The sequence below is a fragment of the Dasypus novemcinctus genome, chromosome 23, assembly GCF_030445035.2.
Source record: "Dasypus novemcinctus isolate mDasNov1 chromosome 23, mDasNov1.1.hap2, whole genome shotgun sequence".
NCBI classification, from domain to species: domain Eukaryota; kingdom Metazoa; phylum Chordata; class Mammalia; order Cingulata; family Dasypodidae; genus Dasypus; species Dasypus novemcinctus.
Window position 1 is genome coordinate 18,074,926 of NC_080695.1, and position 23,423 is coordinate 18,098,348.

The following is a 23,423-nucleotide window of genomic DNA, read 5'->3' on the forward strand; positions in this document are numbered from 1 at the left end:
GCAATACTACTATTAGGTATACACCCAAAAAACTGAGAGCAATGACACAGACATCTGCACACCAGTGTTCATAGTGGCATTATTTATGATTGCCAAAGATGGAAACAACCCAGGTATCCATCAACCAATGAATGGTTAAACAAATTGTAGTGTATACACATGATGGACTATTACGCAGCTCTAAGAACAAATGAAGTTGTAAAGCATATAAAAACATGGATGAACCTGGAGGACATTATGTTGAGTGAAGCAAGCCAGACACAAAAGGACAAATACTGTATGATTGTGCTATTGTGAATTAAATATATTGTGTATGTGAAGCAGACTTGGCCCAATGGATAAGGCATCTGCCTACCACATGGGAGGTCTGCGGTTCAAACCCTGGGCCTCCTTGACCCATGTAGAGCTGGCCCATGAGCAGTGCTGATGCGCGCAAGGAGTGCCGTGCCACGCAGGGGTGTCCCCCGCATAGGGGAGCCCCAGGCTCAAGGAGTGCACCCCGTAAGGAGAGCCGCCCAGCGCGAAAGAAAGTGCAGTCTGCCCAGGAATGGTGCCGCACACACGGAGAGCTGACACAACAAGATGACGCAACAAAAAGAAACACAGATTCCGGGTGCTGCTGATAAGGATAGAAGCGGTCACAGAAGAACACACAGTGAATGGACACAGAGAGCAGACAACTGGGGGGAGGGAGGGGAGAGAAGTAAATAAAAATAAAATTAAATAAATAAATATATTGTATAAACTAATGGAGTTAATAAATAGAATATAGGTCACCAGAAAATGGAATGAGATTAGAGAATGGAAATTTGAGGGTTAATCCATACAGAATTGGTAAAAAGATTGTTGGGAAATCTTTGGAAATGAATAGAAATGGTGAAAGCACATCATGGTGTTTGTAACTACAGTGCTATTATGTGGGTATGACTGGTTGAAAGGGAAAGTCTAAGGTCATGTGTATTACCAGAAGGAAAGCTAAAAAATATAACATGGGACTATACAGCAGAGCGAAACCTTTGTGAAATATGATTATGGGTAATATTGCATATATAAGACTGTTTTTCATTGAAGCTGAACAAATGTATGCTAATATTACAAAAATACAACCAAAGCAAAATATGGGCAGGAGTGTATGGTAATATATTAATAATCTACCATTAAGGGTTTTAAAAAGGAAGTACACTAAGTGAAAGAAACTAGACAAAAGTTGCTACATGTTGTTTGACTCCATCTATACAAAAGATAAAGACTTATTGATTAGAGCGATGGAAACAGAATCGCAGCTCTGAACTGCAGGGTAAGCAGAAGGGTCTGAGGCTTCCTGCCCACTTGCCTTGGACTACAGCTGCAGACTATAAAACTGCCGCGTCGCTGTCTAGAATTGACTCCTCGGCAGAGGGGTCTCCCCCATCTTGTGCTGCAGACATCTGGCCCTTGCGAGTGTTTGGGACAAAGACCCAGGGATCTGGACCTCTTGGATCCTTGGCTGTTTATGTGAGTAATAAACTGAATCTGAGAGGGCCCTGTAGTATCTGTGCTAGATGAATCTCTCCAGCCTGGCCTTGGCCTTGCCTGCTGTGTGCTTGACCCCTTCCAGGCCCAATTGGGGCTCTTCATCTCTTCCTTCCTTCACTTCCTTCACTTCCATGCCAGGGCTGAAGAGCCGTGCCCTCGGTACCGACACTCCCACCTTCTCCGTCCTGCTCTGGGTCCTGGGATGCAGAACCTCCAGGGCTCCAGTGGGTTCAGGAGATCCGAGGACAGGAGAGGGAGTTTGAAGTTTCTTCTGTTTTCCCTCCTGCTGAGCTCGGAGTTGGCGGCCTCTCTTTACCAGAGACTCCTGACAGGCGGCCCTCTCCTTCTCTTAACTCTTCTTCCCTCGTCGCTTCAGGCCCAGGGATGGTAACGGTGAAGTCATGAGCCCTGAGAGCTGCGCCCTCACCCGTAGGGTCCCACAACGTTGACCATTCTTTTATTATAAACAGCCCCTTTCTTAAACTGTCCTCAGTTATTCTGTTTGAGTGCACCTTTTCTGTCCGCAGCTACAACGCATACCTCCACACTCATTTCAGTACAGCCCCCCTTTTAAAATTAATCTTATTTATACTTCCTAATAAAGCATGCAGTCAGTGGTATTTGGTATAATCACAGAGTTGTGCATCCATCACTTCAATCGTTATTAGAGCATTTGCATTATTCTAATAATAGAGTAAGGGAGGCAAAGAAAACTGTCTCCTGGGGGAGTGAGACCAGCGGGAGACACTTGAGCCATGCTCTCACATTCCTGGAGGATCACAAGGTGTGGCCATCACTCAGACTCGGGTCCCCACCCCTGCCTGCGTGGCCAAGGTGATGTTGGCAGGGCACATGGCTGAGCTGCAGCTCCCCAGACCTCAGGGGCAGAAGGCGTCATGCCTCAGGTGGTCCAGCCGTTCTCTCTCCCAATTTTCAGGTTCTCGGGAGAGAATTCCACTGTCCCACATTGGTCTGGGATTGGCATCTGTCCCATTGGCTGTGGCCAGGGGCAAGGTCACTATGAACAGACCAGTCCCACTCCTGCGTGCCAGCAGTTCTCAGGGGTGGGCAGCTCCCCCTGTTTGGCTTCTGCTCACTTGTGCCTTGAAGTAGTGTCATTCCAGGTCTGCTCTCCTCATCTGACAGAGGGAAATGGAGAGATGCCTTTGAGGAGAGAGCATTTTATTTATCTCCCCAGGCCCAGGACACAGCAGGGGAATACCAGATATTTCTGTGGGATGAAGGATGGAGTAATAGGCGTGATTCCAACCTCAGACCAAGCGGGCAGGGGGCATATGTGAGATCTGGCCCCACCAGAGGATGGAGCTCCTTTTATTTTTTTATTTTTAATTAATTTATTTTTAATGATACATTTAAAAAATTTGTGGTCCCCATTTACCCCCCACCCCCTTCACCCCACTCCTCCCATAACCACAACCTCCTCCGTCATCATTGGACATTCACTGCACTTGGTGAATACATCTCTGAGCACTGCTGCACCACATGGTCAATGGTCCACATTACAGTTTACACTCTCCCCCAGTCCACCCAGTGGGCCATGGGAGGACATACAATGTCCAGTAAGTGTCCCTGCAGTACCACCCAGGACACCTCCAAGTCCTGAAAATGCCCCCGCATCACATCTCTTCTTCCCATTCCTACCCTCAGCAGCTACCATGGCCACTTTCACCATCTCAGTGTTACATTTACTTTCACTACTAATCACATTAATTCCAGAATAGAGTATCGGTAAGTCCTCTCTAATCCATACTCTATTCCTCCATTCTGTGGACCCTGGGATGGCTATGTCCACTCCACCCCTCTATCGAGAGGGTACCTCGACTCCACTTGGACGATGGATGCAATTCTCCTGTTTGCAGTTGTAGGCACTCTTGTCTCCCTGGTGTGGTGGTTGCCCTTCTTCACCTCCCTGTTAGCTGGCTGGGGTAAGTCCAATAAACCAGAGTTGCAAGTCTGTTGAGGCTCAGGGCCTGGCTATCACATGGACAGTCCAGAGATTCAGGTCCCCCAAGTATACACTAAACCCCAGTGCCAACCACAGGTCTGGTAAAAGTGACAGGAGAGACTTGTGAACAAAGATCACACCTGAGTCCAACTCCGTCACACTCAGGACCACAAACTCCAAAGTAGGGCCAACTGACATGGCACTGAAGTCCATCCGCCATGACCATAGAACCTGTGGGTCTCTGTAGCCCTCAGAAGAACCAATACCTGGGGTTGTATCTACTTTAGCTGTCTCTGGGACTCTGCTGAGGTGTGCATAAGGGTGACCCCTCTGATGACCACCCGGCTCTTTGGAGACTCATAGCCATATAAAGTCATTTGTCCTTTCCATTTCCCCCTTTTATTCAGAGTCAAAAAGCATTTTTAACTCCTGATATTACATGTAGGCTGAGATAATCTGCTGGTCTGAGTTGACCCTTTTATTCAAGATCATTCTCCAGCCACATCATCAGCTGGTACTTGGTAGTAATCCCTTGGTGTCAGGGAGGCTTATCCCCAGGAGTCATGTCCCACGCTGGGGGGAATTTACATGCTAAGTTTGGCTTCGAGACTGGCCACATTCGAGCAACATAGAGTGGAGCTGCTTTTAAAGACCCATATGTGGGAAGCAGATGTGGCTCAACTGATAAGAGCATCCGCCTACCATGCGGAGGGTCCAGGGTTCAATCCCCAGGGCCTCCTGACCTGTGGTGAGCTGGCCCACACACAGTGCTGCTGCGCACAAGAAGTGCCGTACCATGTAGGAGTGCCCCCTGTGTAGGGGAGCCCCACACGCAGGGAGTGCGCCCCGTAAGGAGAGCTGCCCTGCGCAAAAAACGCAGCCCACCTGGGAGTGGCGCTGCACACACACAGAACTGACGCAGCAAGATGACACAACAAAAAGAGACACAGAATCCTGGTGCTGCTGACAATACAAGCGGACACAGAAGAACACACAGCAAATGGACACAGAGAGCAGACAATGGGGGGTGGGGAGAGAAATAAATAAAATCTTAAAAAAAAAAAAGACCCATACGTAAGCAGTTTGGGTGTCCAGTAATTAATATTTACGAATTATTTAAAGAGAAAGAAATAATGTCAAATTTACTATCCCTAAGAGCTGTTTAAAGTCCATACTGTCAAGGCAGAATCGTGGAGGGGACGTTTTCAGGCCTCGGCTGAAAGTGTCAGCACCGGCAGCGTGGCCAGGAGGGACGGAGGGCAGCTCAGCCTGACCGCAGCGGCCCAGGCCCAGCTGAGCTCCCGTGAGCAAAAAGGTGAAAAAACACTCCCGCAGCTGGTGGGGAGGGGGCTGTGGTCCCTTTCTCCCCTCTGTTAAGCGCTTCTAGGGACAAGCAGGCGGAAGACCTCCATCAAGACCTCTCTGCTCACTGGGCCCGGCGGAGCCCCTCGAGTCCCCGGGGCCCAGCTGGGTGGGCCTGAGGGCAGGCGGGACCACGGGCAGCCCTACAGCTTGGTGGGCTGCGGGAGAGCGGGGTGGCCAGGCCCGCCGGGTGGGGGCAGCACCATGGGCAGGGAGTTGCTGCCCCGTTCGTGCCAGCACGTGTCCAAGATGGGGTAGAGCTTGCCCTGGAAGTCGGCCTGGAACGTGTAGAGCGGCCGCAGGTCATCGGGGCGGTCGGCGTCGAAGAAGGTGAGCTCCCCCTGCTCGTAGTGCAGGTAGACGCCGATGCGGTGGGGGTGGCCCGCCACGGGCAGGGGCACCCGCGGGCAGCCGAAGGCCTCGTAGGTCCGGCCCTCCTTCAGGCCGATCAGCCACGCCCCCTGCTCGGGGGACTTGCTCAGCTTGCCCTTGCGGCTGGCCGTGCCCTTGATGACCCCCAGGCGCCAGTCGCTCTTGCTGCCCACCACCACCTCCCAGTAGTGGCGGCCGCAGGAGAAGCCCCGGCTGGCCAGGACGCAGGTGCTGTAGTCGAAGCGCTCCGGCTGGCTGGCCCGCCGCTGAGCCAGCAGCCCACACTGCACCACCGTGTTGCCCTTGGAGAGCTCGAGGAGGGGGTGGGCGGTGGCAGGGTCCAGCTTGAGGGACTCCGGGGCTAGGAAAGAGATGGAGAAGGCGCGCTGTCCAGGCCCCACCGAGAGCAGCAGGACGCAACTCGGACGGCACCCGACCCGGGGCCCAGAACAGACCAGGACCAGAGGACATGCCCAAAGGGGGTTGCCAAATGAACAAATGATGCCTGAAGGGTGGGCAAAATAGCTGTGAGCCGAGGGAGTCCAGCATGGGAAACGGTGCAGACCGGCCCACCGAAGGCAGAGGAGCTGACGGCAGGACCTGGAGAGAAGCCTGCCACGAGAGCCCTGCAGCTAAACTCTCATGACAGCTGCACTGGTTTCTCTGAGACCCAGGTCAGCCAATCAAAAGATGAACTATCCCAACTGACTCCTTTGCTAGCTGCCAGCTAATCAGTTTATCCAATATATGTGCAGACAAGATTCACTGGTAACACACTGCAGGAATTTTTCTTCCCCTCCCCTTTTTCTCTTATACCAACCTTGTTTCTGTCTTTGTTGGATGAAATCAACCTAACGATGGATCCCTCATGTGCTAGTAATAAACGAATTAAATGTGTTTTTTTAAACAGAATACTGCCATCTATAATTAAGTACTAAACTGTTAATGTATTTACACGTGTACACATCATATTACGTGCTTATATTATACACGTGTGTGCATATGCCTGTTTATAAACTACGTGCCTGTTAATAGCCCCTCTTTACAGATGAAGCCCAAGTGGCTCCGAGAGAGAATGCAACTTGCCCCCATCACCCAGCCAGGAAGAGATGGAGTCGAACTTGACCCCAAGCTGGTGGAAACCCAGACCCGTGCCCTGACCACTGCCCTAGGCCAGCCCCTGCCCCTGAGTTCTCTGTAGCTTGAACTCCTTCTGATGCCATCAATGCGCCGTGCTCCCCGCTGCCAGCCCCGCAGCAGCCTGCAGGGGGGAGGATGGTCCAGAACCTCACCTGGCAGAACTTTGCGAAAGAGCCTTTTCCATACGGTCAGCTTGATGTCGGCCTGGTGGAGGCTGGGCTTGAAGGAGATGGGGCTGAACGCGCCCTCCACAGGCCGGGCCTGCTGGAGCTCTGCTCTGGAGGCGACGGCGAAAGTGATGGGAGAGCTGGGTGTCCTAGCCCCGCCCGGCCCTTCTCCAGCCCCTCCGGAAGTCCCACCAGCCGAGCCCTCTGCTCGGAGGACCGTGTGCTCAGGGCACCCGCCATGTCCTGCCCTCCCACAAGCCCTTCCTGCAGGGGGCGGCGCTCTACACCAGGGCTCTCAACAGGCAGGCCCCAGAGCCGGGCCCGCTGAGGCTGCTAAAGGCTGAGAACAGCAGTGCTGGTTTGGGTGGGGCAGCCCGGGCCGGGCCCCAGCCCCAGCTGGAGCGGACGCCTGCTCCATACGTTGCCAGCCGTTCACTCTCCATTCGTTAAAGCCATTGCCTCTTAACTGTCTCTAACGAAGGGGACATTTGAGAAAACAAGCAGACTTAGAAACAGGGTCTGAGGAAGGCTCGGAAACCGCATGGGTTGTTCCTTTGTTAGGACTAGAACTCAGATCCAGTTCCTTCCCACAGTCCACAGCGCGCATTTCCAGTCCCCTCGTTCTGGCCAGGACCCACCCCCCACCTCATTTCCCATTCCTCCCGCATCCGGCTTCCCACCCCAGCCACCTGGAGCTGCTTAGAATGCTCCAGAGGCCGCACACCACCCCCTTTCCCCAGGACTCCGGCCCCACCCAGCTGGCCTGGCCTGCTCCCGGCCCCCGCACCCTTCCTGTCCCCTCCTGTGCACCCCCTCCTCCGTTTTCTTTCTGAGCTTCTTGGCGCTCCTGTTGCTTCATGCACCCACTGCCCACGTGCAGTCAGTGCTCACTGCCCACCTCCCGGCCCGCCTGTGCCACCCCAAGGCAGGGACCCCACGTCCAGCTCTTCTCCCCAGGGCGCAGACAGAGCCACCCCAGGCAGCCCCCAGCCCCTCCCCGAGATCGCTGCCGGCACCTGCCTTCTCACCTGGAGGCCGTGGAGCAGAACTTCTGCAAGACAAGACAACAGGTGTCAGGGCGCCCGAGGAGCTGCGGGGAAGGAGGGCACTGGGCGGGCATCAGCGTGGGGGGAGCTGCCCTTCCACTCACCCGGATGAAATCGTGGTGGCTCTCGTTACTGAACTGCTCCAGCGCCCGCCCGGCCTGGGCCAGCCGCTCCCGAGTCCCCCGGGCCTGCGCCAGCTGCATGTCCAGGGAGGCCACGAGGCCGCGGGTGTAGCCCTCCACCCCCTCCAGGCAGCGGGCCTTCTCCTCGTCCACCAGGTGGTGCAGCTCCTGGAACTCGCGGCGGATCACCCAGCTGAAGACATCGGACTCGTTCTGGGACAGGGAGGCAGAGCTGCAGGGCTTGGGCGCGGGCGCCCGGGGACCCGGCTGGCTGCGGGGCCCCTTCCTGGGCCTCCTGCTCGGGTCCTGGTACCTGACTCCCGCCACGGCATTCAAACTGCGCCGGAGGATCCCTCGATATTGGAGGGACATGTGGCCCTGGGGGAGGGCAATGTGTGGCGGGGGAGATCCCGGACCCCCACCTCCTATTTCAGACTGGCCCTGCTCTTGCCTGTTTTAACTATTAAACATGCACATCACATTTCCCCCCACGGGTTCCACCTCTGGAAAGCCGCGAGAGACCCTGGGAGCATCTTTGGAGACTGGAGGGAGATGGAGCAGGCGTCCCCACGTGCCCTGAGCTCTGCCGCCTCCTCCGGGTGATGAGCTTAGGAGACTGTGGATCTAGCTGGCTCCCGGTTCTGGGCCCCGTTTGAGTCCCTCTGGGTGGTCTCCACACCCTCCCAGTCCTGGAGTGCTCTCGTTAGGGAAGGCGGACAGCTTGACCCAAAGTCCTGGGGCCTTTCCAAGCCTGGGCCTCGCAGCTGTGGAAGGGCACAAAGATGAGCACCCCCACCCCCCACCCCGGAGGCTGTGAAGGTCAGGGAGACGCAGGTGGCACAGGGGGTGGGGAGAGTCATGCCCGGTGGCTGTTTACCTCCGGGCTTGAGTTCTGGGTTATCTCAGCCCCAAGGTCATAGAGGACAAAAGCCGACTTGGAGCCATTCCCGACCACTGGGCTGAATTCTGCTGAGGGATTTGCTCGCTCCGCACCCAGCCCTGGAATGCTTTTGAGTGGAAGGCATGGCCTTCCGTAAAGGACAAATAAGAACTGGCCGCTGGGGGACAGCGGCGGCTGGTGCCAGCTCAGGGGCAGAGGGGCCCGGGGCTGCGGCTGCTCACGATGACGCGGGTCCTGTTGTTGACCAGCTTGGCGATCTGCTCCTCTGCCGCCTTCTGCTCCCGCTGCAGGTCGGAGATGAGCGTGGCCAGCTCCTCCTGGGGGCAGCAGGCGGGGCCCGTGAGCAGCCGCACCCTCCTCCCATGCGGTGCCCAGTGGCCCACTCAGGCCGCGCCCTCCTTGGCCATATCCGAGTGGCCCCCAAGCACTTCCCAGCGAGACCAGGGGTGGCAGATTGTATTATGTACCCCCAAAAAAACATGTTCTTAATCTCCACTCACATAGCTGTGGTGTGAACCCGCTGTAATCGGGGCTTCGTCAAGTTTTGCTTTTTTGTTTGTTTGTTTATGGGTTTTTTTTGAGGTACCAGGGCTGGGGATTGAAACTGGGACCTCATATGTGGGAAGCTGGTGCTCAACCACAGAACTATATCGGCTCCCCTGAGTTGGTTTTGTTTAATTGCTTGTTATTTGTTTGTTTGTTTGTTTTTAGGAGGCACCAGGAACCAAACCCAGGACTTCCCATGTGGGAAGCTGGTGCTCAACTGCTCAAGCCATAGCTGCTCCGAAGATGTTATTTCATTTTTTTTTTTAGGCCAGTAAAAAGAATTTATTTGGGAAATGGGGGAAAGAATAGAGCTTGCTGAGAAATAGGAGAGAAAGATGGAAATACACACTGAGATTTGGTGTGGGCTCCTCTAGACAGAGAGGCCCAAAGATGTTAGTTTAAGGTCCCATGTGGCCTAACGGAATGAGGCTGGGTCTTAATCCAGATTACTAGAGAACTTTATAAAAGAAGAAATTCAGATATAGGAGAGAGAGCCACAGGGAGGAGACAAAAGATGGAAGTCAACAGAACCTGGAAGGAAAAAGAGAGACCATGCCCTATGATGGGAAAGCCAAGGCACCCAGGGATTCCTGGCCTGGCAGAACGCTGCCGGCCCTGGGGAGCCATCCTGCAAGCTGCACAGCCGTGGCCCATAAATGCCTGCTGTTAAGCCAATCCACTATGGGTTGTCTATCATAGCAGGCAGGAAATGAAGAGATCAGAGCTGCCCAGGGGCCCAGGATCCCCAAAGAAGTAAGATTTTTCAAGAATGTTCCACATCGTCTGCGGGAATTGCCAAGGCAGGGGAGGACCATGTTGCCATCCCTCTCCGTGTCACAGAGAGAGATGCTGACTATGGTGACAGCTACCAGAGGTCAGCACACACCACCCAGGAGTGCTGCCTACCAACCTGCAATTGGCACAGCATGCTACGGTACCCAGCAGATCCAAACTCAGTGGCATTGGAGCAAGAGTCATCACAAACAGGCTGGCCCCTAAATCTAGGGCAAATGGGGCAAACACCAGCTAACACTGGTGACTCCCCACTCCCAGCAAACACTGAATCCATCCCCAGCTGGCTGGGACCCAGCTGGATGTGGGGGCCTCTGCTGGGTGAAGAGAACTCACAGGACCCAGATCTGACCTCGCCTTCGAGGGACCTACCAGGCCCACCGGGAGACCTGCCTATGGAACTCTACCCCTTGAGCAGAGCCCCTGCCAGTTTGTGCCCATGGCGGGTACAGACTCGGGCTGAATTTGTTCCCAAGCAGAGGTCAGCTGCAGGAGCCTTTCTGGAAGGGAGGAGAGTGAAAAATAAAGCAAGCTCAGGGATAAATGGACACAGAGCCTGCTTCCTGGATAACGAGGTGCTCTGAACATCTCACAGCCGCCCAAGGCAGAGCAGGGGGACAAGTTCCTTCCCACCAACTTGGCCACAGCAAAGGGGAAACTGAACTACGCAGAAAGAAAGGAACGCACCTCCAGGTGCCATAAACCGGAAATCAGGAAAGGAATCTGATAAGGGCTACAATATAGTTCCATCACCGAGCAGGGCTTTGGGACCACAAAACCCAAACCCAGAATTGTCACCCCAGCGGGGGTCCCTGCTCCCAGGAAGAAGTGGTGAGCAAGCTCCAAGTCAGTCTCCTGGGCTCCTGCCATCAAAACTCAGACTCAATCTCACCCTCCTGCAACTTGGCTTCCTGCCTCTGCTCCCTCCTAAAACTAATCTTGCCAAGATGATCAGCTCTGCCTGCTGACTTGGAGAGGGCCTTTTCCGCCCCCACCAGCCACTTCACACAAGTGAATTCTCCGATTCCCACACTCAGCCAGTGCTCCCACCTCCTGTCGCTCATCTCTGTCCCTTTCGGGGGTTCTCATTCTCTACTCACATCTTAAACCTGGTGCTCTCGGGGTCGCCGTCAGCATCTTCCCTTGTCCTTCTAGACACGGACCCTGTGACTTCAATTCCCACCCATCTGTAGACAACTCTACATCTCCTCCCTCCAGCTGCGGGCTCTCCTGGGCCCTAGCCCCAGCCGCCTTTTGGATGCTCCCTTCCTTGGACATGTCTGTCTGTTAGGCAAGGGGAATGTCCTGTGTTTCAGGCCCGGGGGTCAGAGTCATCTCTTCCCTTCCCTCATCCCCACGTCCCCTCACCAGGGTGTTTTCCTACCTTCTAAATTTCTCCTGAGTGGACCCAATTCTCTGTCCCTGTTCCCACTTGCCTGGTTCAGATGCCCTCAGAGCTTGCTCCTGCCCTCCAGCCACATCACCACCCACTTAAAACCCTCCAGTGGCCCCCGCCACGGCCTTGCAGTGTGCTACCTCTCCTCCCCTTCTCGCCCTCTGCTCTCTCTCCCTCCAGCTTTATGGATGACTCAGGTTCCACCAAATGTTCTGCTTGGGCTCCGGCTCTTGTGTACACACTGTCTTTAGGCTTGAAACCCTTTCTCTCTCTTCTTTTCCTATCAAGTTCTGCTTGTCATTCAGGTCTCAGCTTCGTGGTCCACTTCCTCCAGGAAGCCTTCCTGACCACCTACCACCTTGTCAGATCCCTGTTCTGGGCGGTCTCACCACTGCCCCTAATTAACCTTGACAGCAGCCCTCGACACACAGACCTCCCCGCCAGACCCCAGACTGTGAGCTTCCCAGGACAGGGGGAGCCTCTGGCCCACCGTTGCCCCACGGCGCACAGCACAGCCCCTGGCACATACATATGCCCAAGAGATGTTTGTGGGTAGAGGTGCCAGTGGACAACGTGCCCAGCCCACAACACACAGCCCAGGAAGCCTTGGGAGTGGCTCAGAGTGGGCCCCTCTGCCACCCACCTTGAGGCACCGTCCTTTTTCTGTCCCCATTCCACCGTCAAGTTCATCCTTCCAAGAGCCCCTCCTGCCCGATCTTGATCTTATGGCAGTGGAAAGAAAACTGGCCTGGAGGTGAGTCCTAGCTCTGCCACTTACAAGTTGTATGACCTTGGAAAAGAGCTCCACCTTCTCTGTCAAGTGCAATAATGACCCTGCCCTGCCTGTCCCCACAGAATTGCTCTGAGTAAAGGAAATTGTGTGGGTGAAGCTGTTCTGTACCCCGAGATCAACATCTTGATCTCAGCTGGCGTTATTATGATTACTGTGGTTCTTAAGTGATGTCTGGCTAGGTCTGGGCAGGGAGTAACTGGTCGGGCAGGTATAATGTGAGCTCTACGTCATGCCGGGTGCTACGTGCCAGACACAGCTCTAGGCGCTGGGTTATGGCAGGAGCCAGATGCCAAGGGCTGCGAAGGAAAAGCAGAGCAGAGGAAGGGGCTAGCAAGTGATGTAGAGGACTGTCCGTCACGGGTGTGGCTGTCATGCCCAGCCCCTGGTTTTAGCAGGTTTTGCTCAAAACGTGAGTTATGAATGAGCGTCCTGAGAGCTCTGCTCCAGGGCAGGCTGGAGGGAAAGCGAGTCTGGCGTTTTCTGGCCAGGTGAGGGCGCTAGAGGGCCCTGGGGCCGGGCTCGACGGCGCAGGCCCTGCCCGCTCCCTCCCGCCGAGCCCCGCTCGCCAACCCGCTTCCCACCTTCATGCGGCTGTAGACGGTGGGGACCGGCGTGACGCGGTGGCGCTGGTGCGCGCCCAGCAGGCCGCAGAGGCCGCAGATGAGCTCCTGGTCCTTCTCGCAGAAGAGGCTGAGCGGGTTGCGGTGGTGCGCGCAGACCTTGGGCTCCGGGTCCCCGGGGAGCCGCAGGGCTTCGATCACCTGCGCCAGGGAGACGTTCGGCGGGGAGCTGCTGCCGTCCACCGCCTGCCGGCACACGGGGCAGCGCAGCTCCGCGTCCAGGTGGTGGCACAGGGAGCCCAGGCAGTCCTTGCAGTAGGAGTGGCCGCACTGCAGCATCAGGGGCTCCTTGAAGACCTCCAGGCAGATGGGGCACTGCAGCGGGTCCTCCAGCTCCGGCACGCTCACCTGCCAAGCCATGCACGCTGCCCCGGCTGAAACACAGCGCAGGAGGACTGCAGCCTCCCCTCCCTCTGCACGGAGCGCCCCCCCGGAAGCCCCCAACCCCTGAGGGCGGCTGGGATTGTAGATGGATTCCAACCCTAAGCCCCTGAGACCTTAAGCCTCAGTTTCCCCATCTTAAATGTGAAAATGGCCCCTTAGAGAGAAATGATTCCACATTTTTTACTCAGCGTTGGCGGTCCACTGAAAGGGGTCATTTGAAAGTGACACTGATAATGCAAGCTCCAGCAAAGGTCCCTGGAGGAGGTAACCCTTGGTCCTTCCCGCCTTCTAGAATAGTTCTCAAGCTTTTGAGCGACTGCTGAAAGCATCGTTAGAACGGAGATCCCCCTACGGCCACCTTCAGGTTTCTGCTTCAGGGGTGAGGCCCAGAAATCCGCATTTATAACAGACACCAGCAGGGAATGCTAAACCAGGGGATTCTCTACTAGAACAATGCTGTTCCTGAGAGTCCAAGCCCTGGAAGGCTCTATCCCAACCCCCCACCCACTCCCCAGTGCAGTGGAGAATGACGGGCCAGGGGAGAGGAGATGCACCACGCCGAAGCCAGGGCAGGCCCAGGGAGAGCCAGACCTGGTCCTACCTGGTTCTCACAGCCCTCTGAGCCTCCGGTCCTTTCCTTCTTCCCGGGGAGAACAGCAGGAGCGGAACCCGGGAATTGCCGCTGGATGTCTGCTCCACCACTACTAGCCTCTGCCCCTTTCTTCATGCGCATTCCCTTTCCCAGCAGCACCCCCGTGTCTTCAACCCCCATGTCCTCAAGGTCACCCAGTATCAGGTGGAGGAAACTGGGCCACATCACGGGACTGGGGGAGTGTGGCAGCCTCTGCTGGGCCGGCTCTGATAACTGCTACATTTGAATGCTTGCTTTGGCCAGGCAGGAGGGGTGGGGGTGGGGGTGGAGTGGGGGCAGGGGCAGAGAGGCTGGGCATGCCAGCCACACCTGCAAGCCCCAAACAGGAGGGGACGCGTGCCCCAACAGAATTCTTTCTGAATCATGTTTTTTTTTTTTTTTGGTGGAATTTTGAAGGAATTTAAAAAATCCGTTTCACTTAGATTTTTTAAATTGAGGTATAACTTCCATAGAGTGCACAAATCTGAAGTCCATAGTTTGATGTACACTTTATATACGTATACTCTCCCTCAAGGTCAAGATGCAGAATGAATGTGTCCAGCACTCAGGAGGCTCCCGGTGTCTCCTGCCAGGAGCACCCCCCAAGAGGGGCAGCTGCTCTCCCGACACACATTGTTGGAGATTGCTGGGGCCTGTTTCCGAAGTTCCCATGAATGGAATCACACAGTATGTGCTTTTTTATACCTGACTTACATCATACGATATTATGAACTGTGAACTTTTTAATGTGAAATTTAGAAGTTCAATAGTATTTCATTATAGTTAATATTATGGTCATATGTATTAATATATATATTAATATGATGGGGGTGTGGTGGGGAATTGTTGATTGGAAAAGACACGCGCAGGGGAGGGTCCCCAGGAGTGTTTAGAAACAGGAGTTCTGGGAAACGGACTTTGGCCCAGTGGTTAGGGCGTCCGTCTACCACATGGGAGGTCCGCGGTTCAAACCCCCAGCCTCCTTGACCCGTGTGGAGCTGGCCCATGCGCAGTGCTGATGCGCGCAGGGAGTGCCGTGCTACACAGGGGTGTCCCCCGCGTAGGGGAGCCCCACGCGCAAGGAGTGCACCCATAAGGAGAGCCGCCCAGCGCGAAGGAGGGAGCAGCCTGCCGAGGAATGGCGCCGCCCACACTTCCCGTGCCGCTGACGACAACAGAAGCGGACAAAGAAACAAGACGCAGCAAATAGACACCAAGAACAGACAACCATGGGAGGGGGGGAAATTAAATAAATAAATCAATCTTTAAAAAAAAAAAAAAAAGAAACAGGAGTTCTATGGACAGCGGGTTTTATCAGCTGTCCAGCAGGGCCAAGTTCTGGAATAGGCAGGCATCGCCCATTTTATTTATTAATTGAACAGCTACTTAGTAAGAATCTGCTACGTGTCAAGCACTGCACTGGGGAAACAGTAGAGAACAAAACAGACCAGTTTACTGTCCTTCTAGAGTTTATTATAGTTTGTGGTGGTGGTGGCAGTGGTGGTAGGTGGGAAATACATAAACAAAACTATAATCATGCTGAATGCTATTTAGAAAGTAAACAGAGTGACGAGAAAAAGGGGCTGGGGTGGGGGTTTGCATGGGGTACCCCTCTAGAAGGAGGGGCATTAAGCTGAGACCTGAAGGACACAAAGTCAGCTGCCTGAAAGGCTGCCCAGAGGGGGGACAGTCCAGGAGAGGGGAGAGCAGGGGCGAAGGCCTGGGCTGCAGAGTTTGGTGTTTCTGAGATACACTCGAGTGGAGACCTGGGTAGAAGGAGCCTAGTGAGCGAGAATGGGCATCAAGAGCTGAGGCCAGCAGGGCCCAGGCTTTGGATTTCATTCAAGGGCCCTGGAAGCTACTGGAGGGTTTTTTGGGGTTTTTAAGAAAGATTTATCCCCCCACCCCACCCCCCGTTGTTTGTGCTCGCTGTCTGCGCTGTGTGTCCATTCACTGTGTGCTCTCTGTCTGCTTGTCTTCTCTTTAGGAGGTACCGGAAACCGAACCCAGGACCTCCCAGGTGAGAGAGAGGCGCTCATTCACCTAAGTGACCCCCTCTCCCTGCTTTGTTGCATCTCTCGTTGTATTTCCTCTTTGTAGCTTCTGGTTGCATCATCTTATTGCATCAGCTCACCACGCCAACTTTGCTATCTTGCTTGTCTTCTCTAGGAGGCACCAGGAACCGAACCCAGGACCTCCCACGTGGTGAGCAGGCGCCCAAATGCTTGAGCCACATCTGCTTCCCTACTGGGGGCTTTTAAGCAATGATATTTATATTTTTCTAAGATCTCTCTAGCTGCTGTGGAATGAATTATAGCAGTGTGAGCATCTGGGTGGATGGAGATTAGGGAGGATGGGGTGGAAAAGGGGGGCAGGGGGGAATTCAGAGTCAGATGCCCGAGGACATGCAGCTGGAGTAGCTGAATGCCCAGTGGTCTTCCCCCATCAGCAGTCCACAGGATCACCGGGAGGGCCCGTTGGTCACGTCTCTAGAGTTTCTGTTTCGGGAGAACAGGGATAGGCTCAAGAATCTGCACTCCTAGTAAGTTCCTAAGTGGCACTGAGCTCCTGGTCTGGAGACAACACTTTGAGAGCCAGTGGAGGAGGCAGTTGGACACAGGCATCTGGAGCCTGGACTCAAGTGGCCCGAGGCTGGCTAGAGGTCACCGACTGAAACCGAGAGGAGAGGGTGGGCCTCTTTCCCAGGGAGAGAGAACAGAGGGAAGGGCAGAGGTCCAACGAGGAGGCTCTGGAGGTGCCAAAAGGAAGAGGAGGGAACAGCCAGGGGAGTTAGAGGAAAACCAGAAGAGTGTGGGGACCCGGAAAGTGTGGTAGGCAGCAGGGCCTCCTGGCGAGGTCCTCACCTTAATCCCAGGACCCTACGAAGAGGTGACCTGGTATGACAAAGGGGCTTAGCAGGTGTTAAACAGGCCACAAACCAGCATGACTTGGGCAGCCCAGTCTAATCACATGAGCCCTTAAAAGCAGACCATTTTCTCTGGCTGGAGTCAGAGAGATGCTAGAGAAGGAAAAGTCGGAGAGATTCCAAGTGTGAGAAGGATTTGGCAAGCTGCTGCCGCCTTGGAGACGTGGGGGCCTGCGGGCAAGGACAGCAGCTAGGCCTTTGGGAGCCAAGGGAGGCCCCTGGCTGACAGCCGGCGAGGAGACAGGGACCTCAGGTTCACGGCTGCAAGGCCCTGGATCCTGCAACCTGAACGGGCCTGGAAGTTGCTCTCCCCAGAGCCTTCAGGAAGGAATGCAGCCCCAAGGATGCCTGCATTTTAGACACCAAACCTACAGAACTTGAGATAACAGACACTCTTGTTTTTTTTTAACGAACCAATTTTATTGGTACATATTAGTAAAGCATAAATTCAACCAAAGGATACAGCCAATGGTATTCAGTGTAATCACATATTAGTGCATTCATTCCCTTGAGTCATTGTTAGAGCACTTTCATTATTCCAATAATAATAAGCAAAAACAAAACTCATCACCCCTCAATCTCTCTATGCTTCCCCTGCCATTCAAAGCTGCTCTTCTTTTTCCTTCTCTCTAATATATTTTCATTTATATTTTGTAAAAACAATCTTATATATCCCCCATATTTGTGTTTTACATGAGGTTTTACTATCTTATACAGTCCCATGTTACATTTTTTAGCTTTTCTTCTAGTAATATACATAACCTTAGACTTTCCCTTTCAACCACTGTCATACAATAATTCTGCTAGTTACAAACACCATGATGTGCTCTCACCATTTCTATTCATTTCCAATGATTTACAAACAACTTTTTAACAATTCTGCACAGATTAACCATCAGCTTTCCATTCTCTACCCTCCTCCTATTTTTTGGTGACCTATTTTCTAATTATTAACTTCACGAGTTTACACAATATATTTAGTTCATAATGGCACAATCATACAGTATTTGTCCTTTTGTGTCTGGCTTACTTCACTTAACATAATGTCCTCCAGTTTCATCCATGTTGGCTTATGCTTCACGACTTCATTTCTTCTTACAGCTGCATAACATTCCATCGTGTGTGGGGAAGCAGACTTGGCCCAATGGTAGGACGTCCATCTACCACATGGGAGGTCCGTGGTTCAAACCCCGGGCCTCCTTGACCCGTGTGGAGCTGGCCCATGCGCAGTGCTGATGCGCGCAAGGAGTGCCCTGCCACGCAGGGGTGTCCCCCACATAGGGGAGCCCCACGCACAAGGAGTGCGCCCAGTAAGGAGAGCCGCCCAGCGTGAAAGAAAGTGCAGCCTGCCCAGGAATGGCGCCGCACACACGGAGAGCTGACACGACAAGATGAGGCAACAAAAGAAACACAGATTCCCGTGCCGCTGACAACAACAGAAGCGGACAAAGAAGATGCAGCAAATAGACACAGAGAACAGACAACCAGGGCGGTAAGGTGAGGGGGAAGGGGAGAGTAATAAAAATATTTTAAAAAACAAACAAAAAATACCACATTCCATCGTGTGTATACGCCACAATTTCTTTAACTGTTCATTGGTTGATGGTCACTTGGGTTGTTTCCATCTTTTAGCAATAATGAATAATGAAGAAAAAAATGCATCATGCTGCTATGAACATTGGTGTTCAGATCTCTGTTCGTGTCACTGCTCTCAGTTCTTCTGAGTATATACTCAGTAGTGGTATTTCCAGGTCACATGGCAGGTCTATAGTCAACATTTTTAGAAACTGCCAACAGTCCTCCACAGTGGCTCTACCAGTGTACATTCTCACCAACAGGAATACGAAACATTGTCTTTTTAAGCCACTAAGTTTGTAGCAAACTGTTAGGATGGTGATAGGAAAACATACCAAAGACAAGAGGGGGAAAAAGTGCTTGAAGGTCAAGAGAAGTCAACTTTGGCAAATGCTGACTGCAGTCAGGTAAACTGAGGACAAAGAGGCGTCTGATGGGTCTGGCAACAAGAGCAGTCAGTCTCTGTGGCACCCGCAGGGGCTTTAAAGGGGTCGTGGTGTGGGGTGAAAACGGAGGGGGAGGAGACCGGGACAGAGCAGTCAAAAAAGCACAGCAGCCACTCATCCCAACAGGTTTTCTGGGAAGAGGAGGAATGGAGCCCCCTGGAGCAGGAGGGAGACGTGGGCAGGTACAGTACGAAGCAAAAGATCCCGCAGTCAAGGCAGGATGGATGCGGGAGGGGAGAGAGGGGAGCCAAAGGGTCATGTCTCGAGTAGGAAAGAGCCGAGGGACCCAGGGAGCCAGCCGAGGCGGCGGCAAGGGGAGAAGCAGGTGCGGCGGGTCTTGGGGCCTTGGCTGCTGGAAGCCGAGGAGCCGCATGCCCCCCCCGCCCTTAGCAGGGGGCCAGTGCGCGTTAAACCCGGAACCCAGCGGGGAAGGAGAGGGCGGCCCTCGCGGCCTCCCTCCACCTGAACGGCCCCGCCCCCCGCCCCGCCCCCAGCGCCGGCCCCGCCCCCAGCCCCGCGCGCCGTACCAGCCACGTGCGCCGCGTGGTGCCCGGCTCGCGCCCGGACGGCTCCGCGGGCCGTTGACGGCCGTTGGCGCCACGCGGGGAGCGCCCCCTAGCGGCTGGCGCGCGCAGTGCCGCTGTCGGGGCGCGCCGTGCGGGGAGAAAGGCGCCGCCTCGTCCACGGGCCCGAAAGCTCCCCCGAGGCTCACGCGGGCCACGGAGGCAGAGCCGGCGCCGGCATGGGGGGAAGCGCCCGCAACCGGGGAGTCCTGGGAGGGGATGACGCCCCCGGCCAGGTGGGGCGACCGAGGACCCCACTTCTGGGGGCGTCGGGCCCTGGGGGGGGGGGGTGGCTGGCGGCGGGGGGTCGGAGCGGGGCCGGCCTCGCAGTGCGCGCGGACTTGTTTTTATTCTCCGCCAGTCTGCGTACCAGAGGTTGAGTCAAAGGATGCTGGACGTTTCCGGGGACCGCGGCGTGCTGAAGGATGTCATCCGCGAGGGGGCCGGGGAGCTGGTGGCCCCCGACGCCTCGGTGCTGGGTACGGCTGCAGCCCGGCCGGGGTCGGGGCTCGCGGAGGGGGCGCGCGGGAGCCAGTGGCGGTGCCAGGCCCAGCCCCACCCGAATGGCAACCCACCGGTTAATTACACTCCGCTTTGGGTGCGGGAAGGTTGCAGTTTTCAAAAAATAAGAGACCATTTTATGCCCGGAGTGTGATCCAAGGGAAGAGCGAGGGCTCCGCCGCTCCCCTTTGCACCACGCTGCGGTAAACAGACGCTGAGAAGGGACTCCCCTCCTGGAATTCAGCGTGCCGGGTCGTTTAAGCGCGTTTGCGTGCGTGGTTTTGGTGTGACAATTGAAGAGCTCTGCTAGAGAGCCCCCTGGCTCTGTCTTCTCCCACTGAGTCAGTTTCCTCCATCCTAGTGAAATATTCTGGGTACCTGGAGCACGCCGACAAGCCCTTTGATTCCAACTGCTTTAGGAAAACACCTCGGCTCATGAAACTGGGAGAGGGTGAGTTGGCCTCGGGAGCCGGCAGAGGGATAGGGGTGGGGAAGAGATGAGGGAGATGCTTTAGGACTGGAAAAGCCGCGCAGCACAGGTTCCTTGAGGGTCCTCGAGTTGGCTTTTCTGAGGCTGGGTTTTGCTAAGCCAGCCGTGTTGGCTCCCACAGCCACCCACCCAGAGCCCTCCGTATTCAGGAGACAGTGAAGTTTTCTTTGTTCATTCACCAAGTAAGCATGCGCCCCACACACAGTGCAGGTGAAGAGGAAGGAGATACCCAGATGGTGAGAACCTTCCCCGGGTGACATGTTTTCAGCCAAGTAACCTGGGAGAATCTGTCCAGTGCCGTGGAGGTGGAAGCACTGTTATGGGAGTGCCGGACAAAGGCACAATTAATCCCAGCTGGAGGGATCAGGGAAAGCTTCCCGGAAGAGGGGGCATTTGAAATGAGCCCTGAAGCTTGCATCAGCTTTCAGTAAACATAGAAGCCGGGCATGGGGTGAGGAGGAAGATGTGGTAGGAAGAAAGAACAGCAGGCCTTGGGAGTGGCGGTGGCAGTGGGAAGAAGCGAGGCTGAGAAGAGGGCTGGGACGGTCACGCGGAAGGGTTTGGATTTGAAGGGGGACACAGGTGTCGGCACCGGCACAGGGTCCCGGGCAGGCTCGGACCGCGTTCTCCACCCCTTGTGCAGACATCACCCTCTGGGGCATGGAGCTGGGGCTGCTGAGCATGCGCAGAGGAGAGCTGGCCAGGTTTCTGTTCAAGCCGGCCTACGCCTACGGGGCGCTGGGCTGCCCGCCCCTCATCCCCCCGAACACCACCGTCCTCTTCGAGATCGAGCTCCTCGACTTCCTCGACTCGGCCGAGTCAGACAAGTTTTGCACCCTCACGGCTGTAAGTTGGGGGGCACAGACCTGAGGCCTCGAGGCGGGGGTGGGGGGCGGGCTTGCTATGGAGCGTTCTTCTAGAGCCGCCCCCACCGCTGAGCACCTGCCCCAGGTCCCACCCTGGGCTCCTGCGTGGCCTCGGGCCTGCACGGCCCTGGCTCCCAGGCCGAGGTGGGGGGCGGGGTGTGGTGGTGACCGACCCGCAGTTGGAGGCGACCTCTCCGCCATCGTTTGCCTCGTTCTCGCCGCGAGACGGTGGCCATCTGCTTCCCAGCGTTGTTTCCCACCGTGTCCGGCATTGTTAACCCGTAGCTAGGGTGACCGTGTCGTTTATTTTCTAACCCGGGACACCCAGGAGTGAAGGGGGCTGTGCACTGGATGGGCTACCAGACCTCAGGGGGCCCCCGGGACAGGCCCGGTGAGACTCGGACGCGGGGCCACTGCCCTCAGAACTTTGGCCTGGGCTTTTCCGTGGAGCCTTTCACGGAGGCCCACCCCACGGGGCCGGCCTTGGAGTGCCATCTGCAGGCGTGTCGTCTCCCTCTGCCTGGTTCACGCGGCCTTCCGTGTCCATCCCAGATTTTTCGTCTGTGTAGGGTGTCTCCCCAGCCAGACTGGAGGTGCCCTGAGGGAGGGCTCTGGCCTCAGAGGTGAGGCCCTCGCAGACGCGTGCGGCTCCCCTCTGGCGTACGAAGTTGGATCCTCCGGGGATGGGGCCAGGACGTCCCTGGGAAGAAAGAGTCTTTGGCGGTGGCCACGGCTGCAGGGCCGGGGTGGAGCATCGTGGCGGTGAGGCCAGCAGGGCCCTGAGGAAACCGAGACCCGCCGAGGGTCTGTTGGAAGAAGGATTGTTTGCGAGCTCTGGTTTCCGTGCTGGGCACAGAATTCCTGAATTCTGTAGGAAACTGCTTCCTTCCGGCTCTGGGCTGTAAAATGGGAGCAGCCGGGCCCCCTGCCTGCCTGGGCTCCTGTGGGAGCCCCGGGGTGGCCGGCGGGAGGCAGCACACCCAAGCCCGCAGAGCTGAGGTGGCGCCCCTGTGGCTGCTGCTGTGTGGCCGCGACTCCTTGCCTTTCGCCCTCAGGCGCAGCAGGACCAGTTTCCACTGGAGAAGGTCCTGAAGGTGGCGGCCACCGAACGGGAGTTTGGCAACTACCTTTTCCGCCAGAATCGTTTCTATGACGCCAAAGTGAGATATAAACGGGTAAGAATGCTTTGGAAATTAAGGCTTAGACCCTGTAAACGTCCTTAAAAGGCATGGAACGTGCCTCTCTCCCTCCTCTCCGTGGGCGGCCACGAAGACAGATCTCCTTCAGGCGTCCTCAGGCCAGAGGGGACGGGGAGCCCCGGGGCCTCGAGGAGCCTGGCGAGGCTCTGTGTCTGGTCTGGAGGCTGCTTACACGGAGCGTTCGGGTCGGGAAGATGGCTGAGCTGTATGTTTGTTTCTGTACGTACCTGCTCGTGTACGTACTTCAGTAAGAACCTTTGTAAAACTCCCATCCCGGTCTAAAGCCCTCCTCCAACTGGCTCATTTCTCCACCCCATTTGCCACCTTCATTTCATGTCTTCGTCTAACTCTCAGAGGCCTGGCTCCACTCCCACTGAGCTTCTGATCATGATGTGGCTTTTTGTGTCGGTTATGGGACAGGAATTTTCTGCTTCCTTGGTTGTATTAGTTAGCCAAAGGGGTGCTGATGCAAGATACCAGAAATCTGTTGGCTTTTATAAGGGGTATGTCCTTGGGGTAGAAGCTTACAGTTACCAGGCCATAAAGCATAAGTTACCTCCCTCACTAAAGTCTTTTGCCACGTGTTGGAGCAAGATGGCTGCCGACGTCTGCCAGCGTTCAGGCTTCCTGGGTTCCTCTCTTCCCCGGGCTCATTTCTCTGTGGGCTTAGCTCCTCTGTTTTCTCCACAAGGTCAGCTCTAGACTATCAGGTGAACAGCTCTGTATCTCTCCCCAGGGCTTCTGCCGTGTCTAAGGAGCCATCTCTATTCCTCTGTGCTCTTCTCTTGTGTGTTCACTTCCTGGGCTCCAGCTCGAAAATTCCCACTATCTCTTCTGCCATATCATTTTCTCTGTAAGTCTCTGCCCACCAAGTGGTGGGGATGCAATGTCCTACTGACGTGACCCAATCAAAGCCTTCATCATTATTTGATCAAGTAAACCTCTGAATCCAATATAATCTAATATGGAAAAGATCAATTTACAAACATAATCCAATATTTCTTTTTGGAATTCATCAATAATATCAAACTTGCTGCACTTGATAATTTGTTCATACACTATTTTCTGAGTGATTTCTGCATACCAGACTCCATGTTCTTCAGG

At 55.1% G+C, this 23,423-nt stretch overlaps 2 protein-coding genes across 2 annotated transcripts in view; one reads left to right on the top strand and one right to left on the bottom strand.

Moving 5' to 3' along the window:
* Positions 1 to 1,252: 1,252 nt before the first annotated feature.
* On the bottom strand, positions 1,253 to 13,952 carry TRIM50 (tripartite motif containing 50). Its single transcript, XM_004452132.2, has 7 exons — positions 13,724 to 13,952; positions 12,700 to 13,112; positions 8,813 to 8,908; positions 7,673 to 7,903; positions 7,551 to 7,573; positions 6,508 to 6,632; positions 1,253 to 5,576 (listed from the first exon to the last, which is right to left on the bottom strand). Exons 2-7 carry the CDS (start codon positions 13,096 to 13,098, stop codon positions 4,987 to 4,989), a joined length of 1,464 nt encoding a protein of 487 aa, XP_004452189.1. The 5' UTR covers positions 13,099 to 13,112; positions 13,724 to 13,952; the 3' UTR covers positions 1,253 to 4,986.
* A 5,401-nt stretch (positions 13,953 to 19,353) lies between these two features.
* FKBP6 (FKBP prolyl isomerase family member 6 (inactive)) overlaps positions 19,354 to 23,423 on the top strand; it is a 29,355-nt gene continuing 25,285 nt past the window's right edge. Inside the window, exons 1-5 of the mRNA XM_058285922.1 lie at positions 19,354 to 19,499; positions 19,625 to 19,742; positions 20,126 to 20,215; positions 20,898 to 21,100; positions 22,176 to 22,295. Coding sequence (XP_058141905.1) covers positions 19,443 to 19,499; positions 19,625 to 19,742; positions 20,126 to 20,215; positions 20,898 to 21,100; positions 22,176 to 22,295 — 588 coding nt within the window. The 5' untranslated portion in view covers positions 19,354 to 19,442. The remainder of the gene's footprint in view (positions 19,500 to 19,624; positions 19,743 to 20,125; positions 20,216 to 20,897; positions 21,101 to 22,175; positions 22,296 to 23,423) is intronic.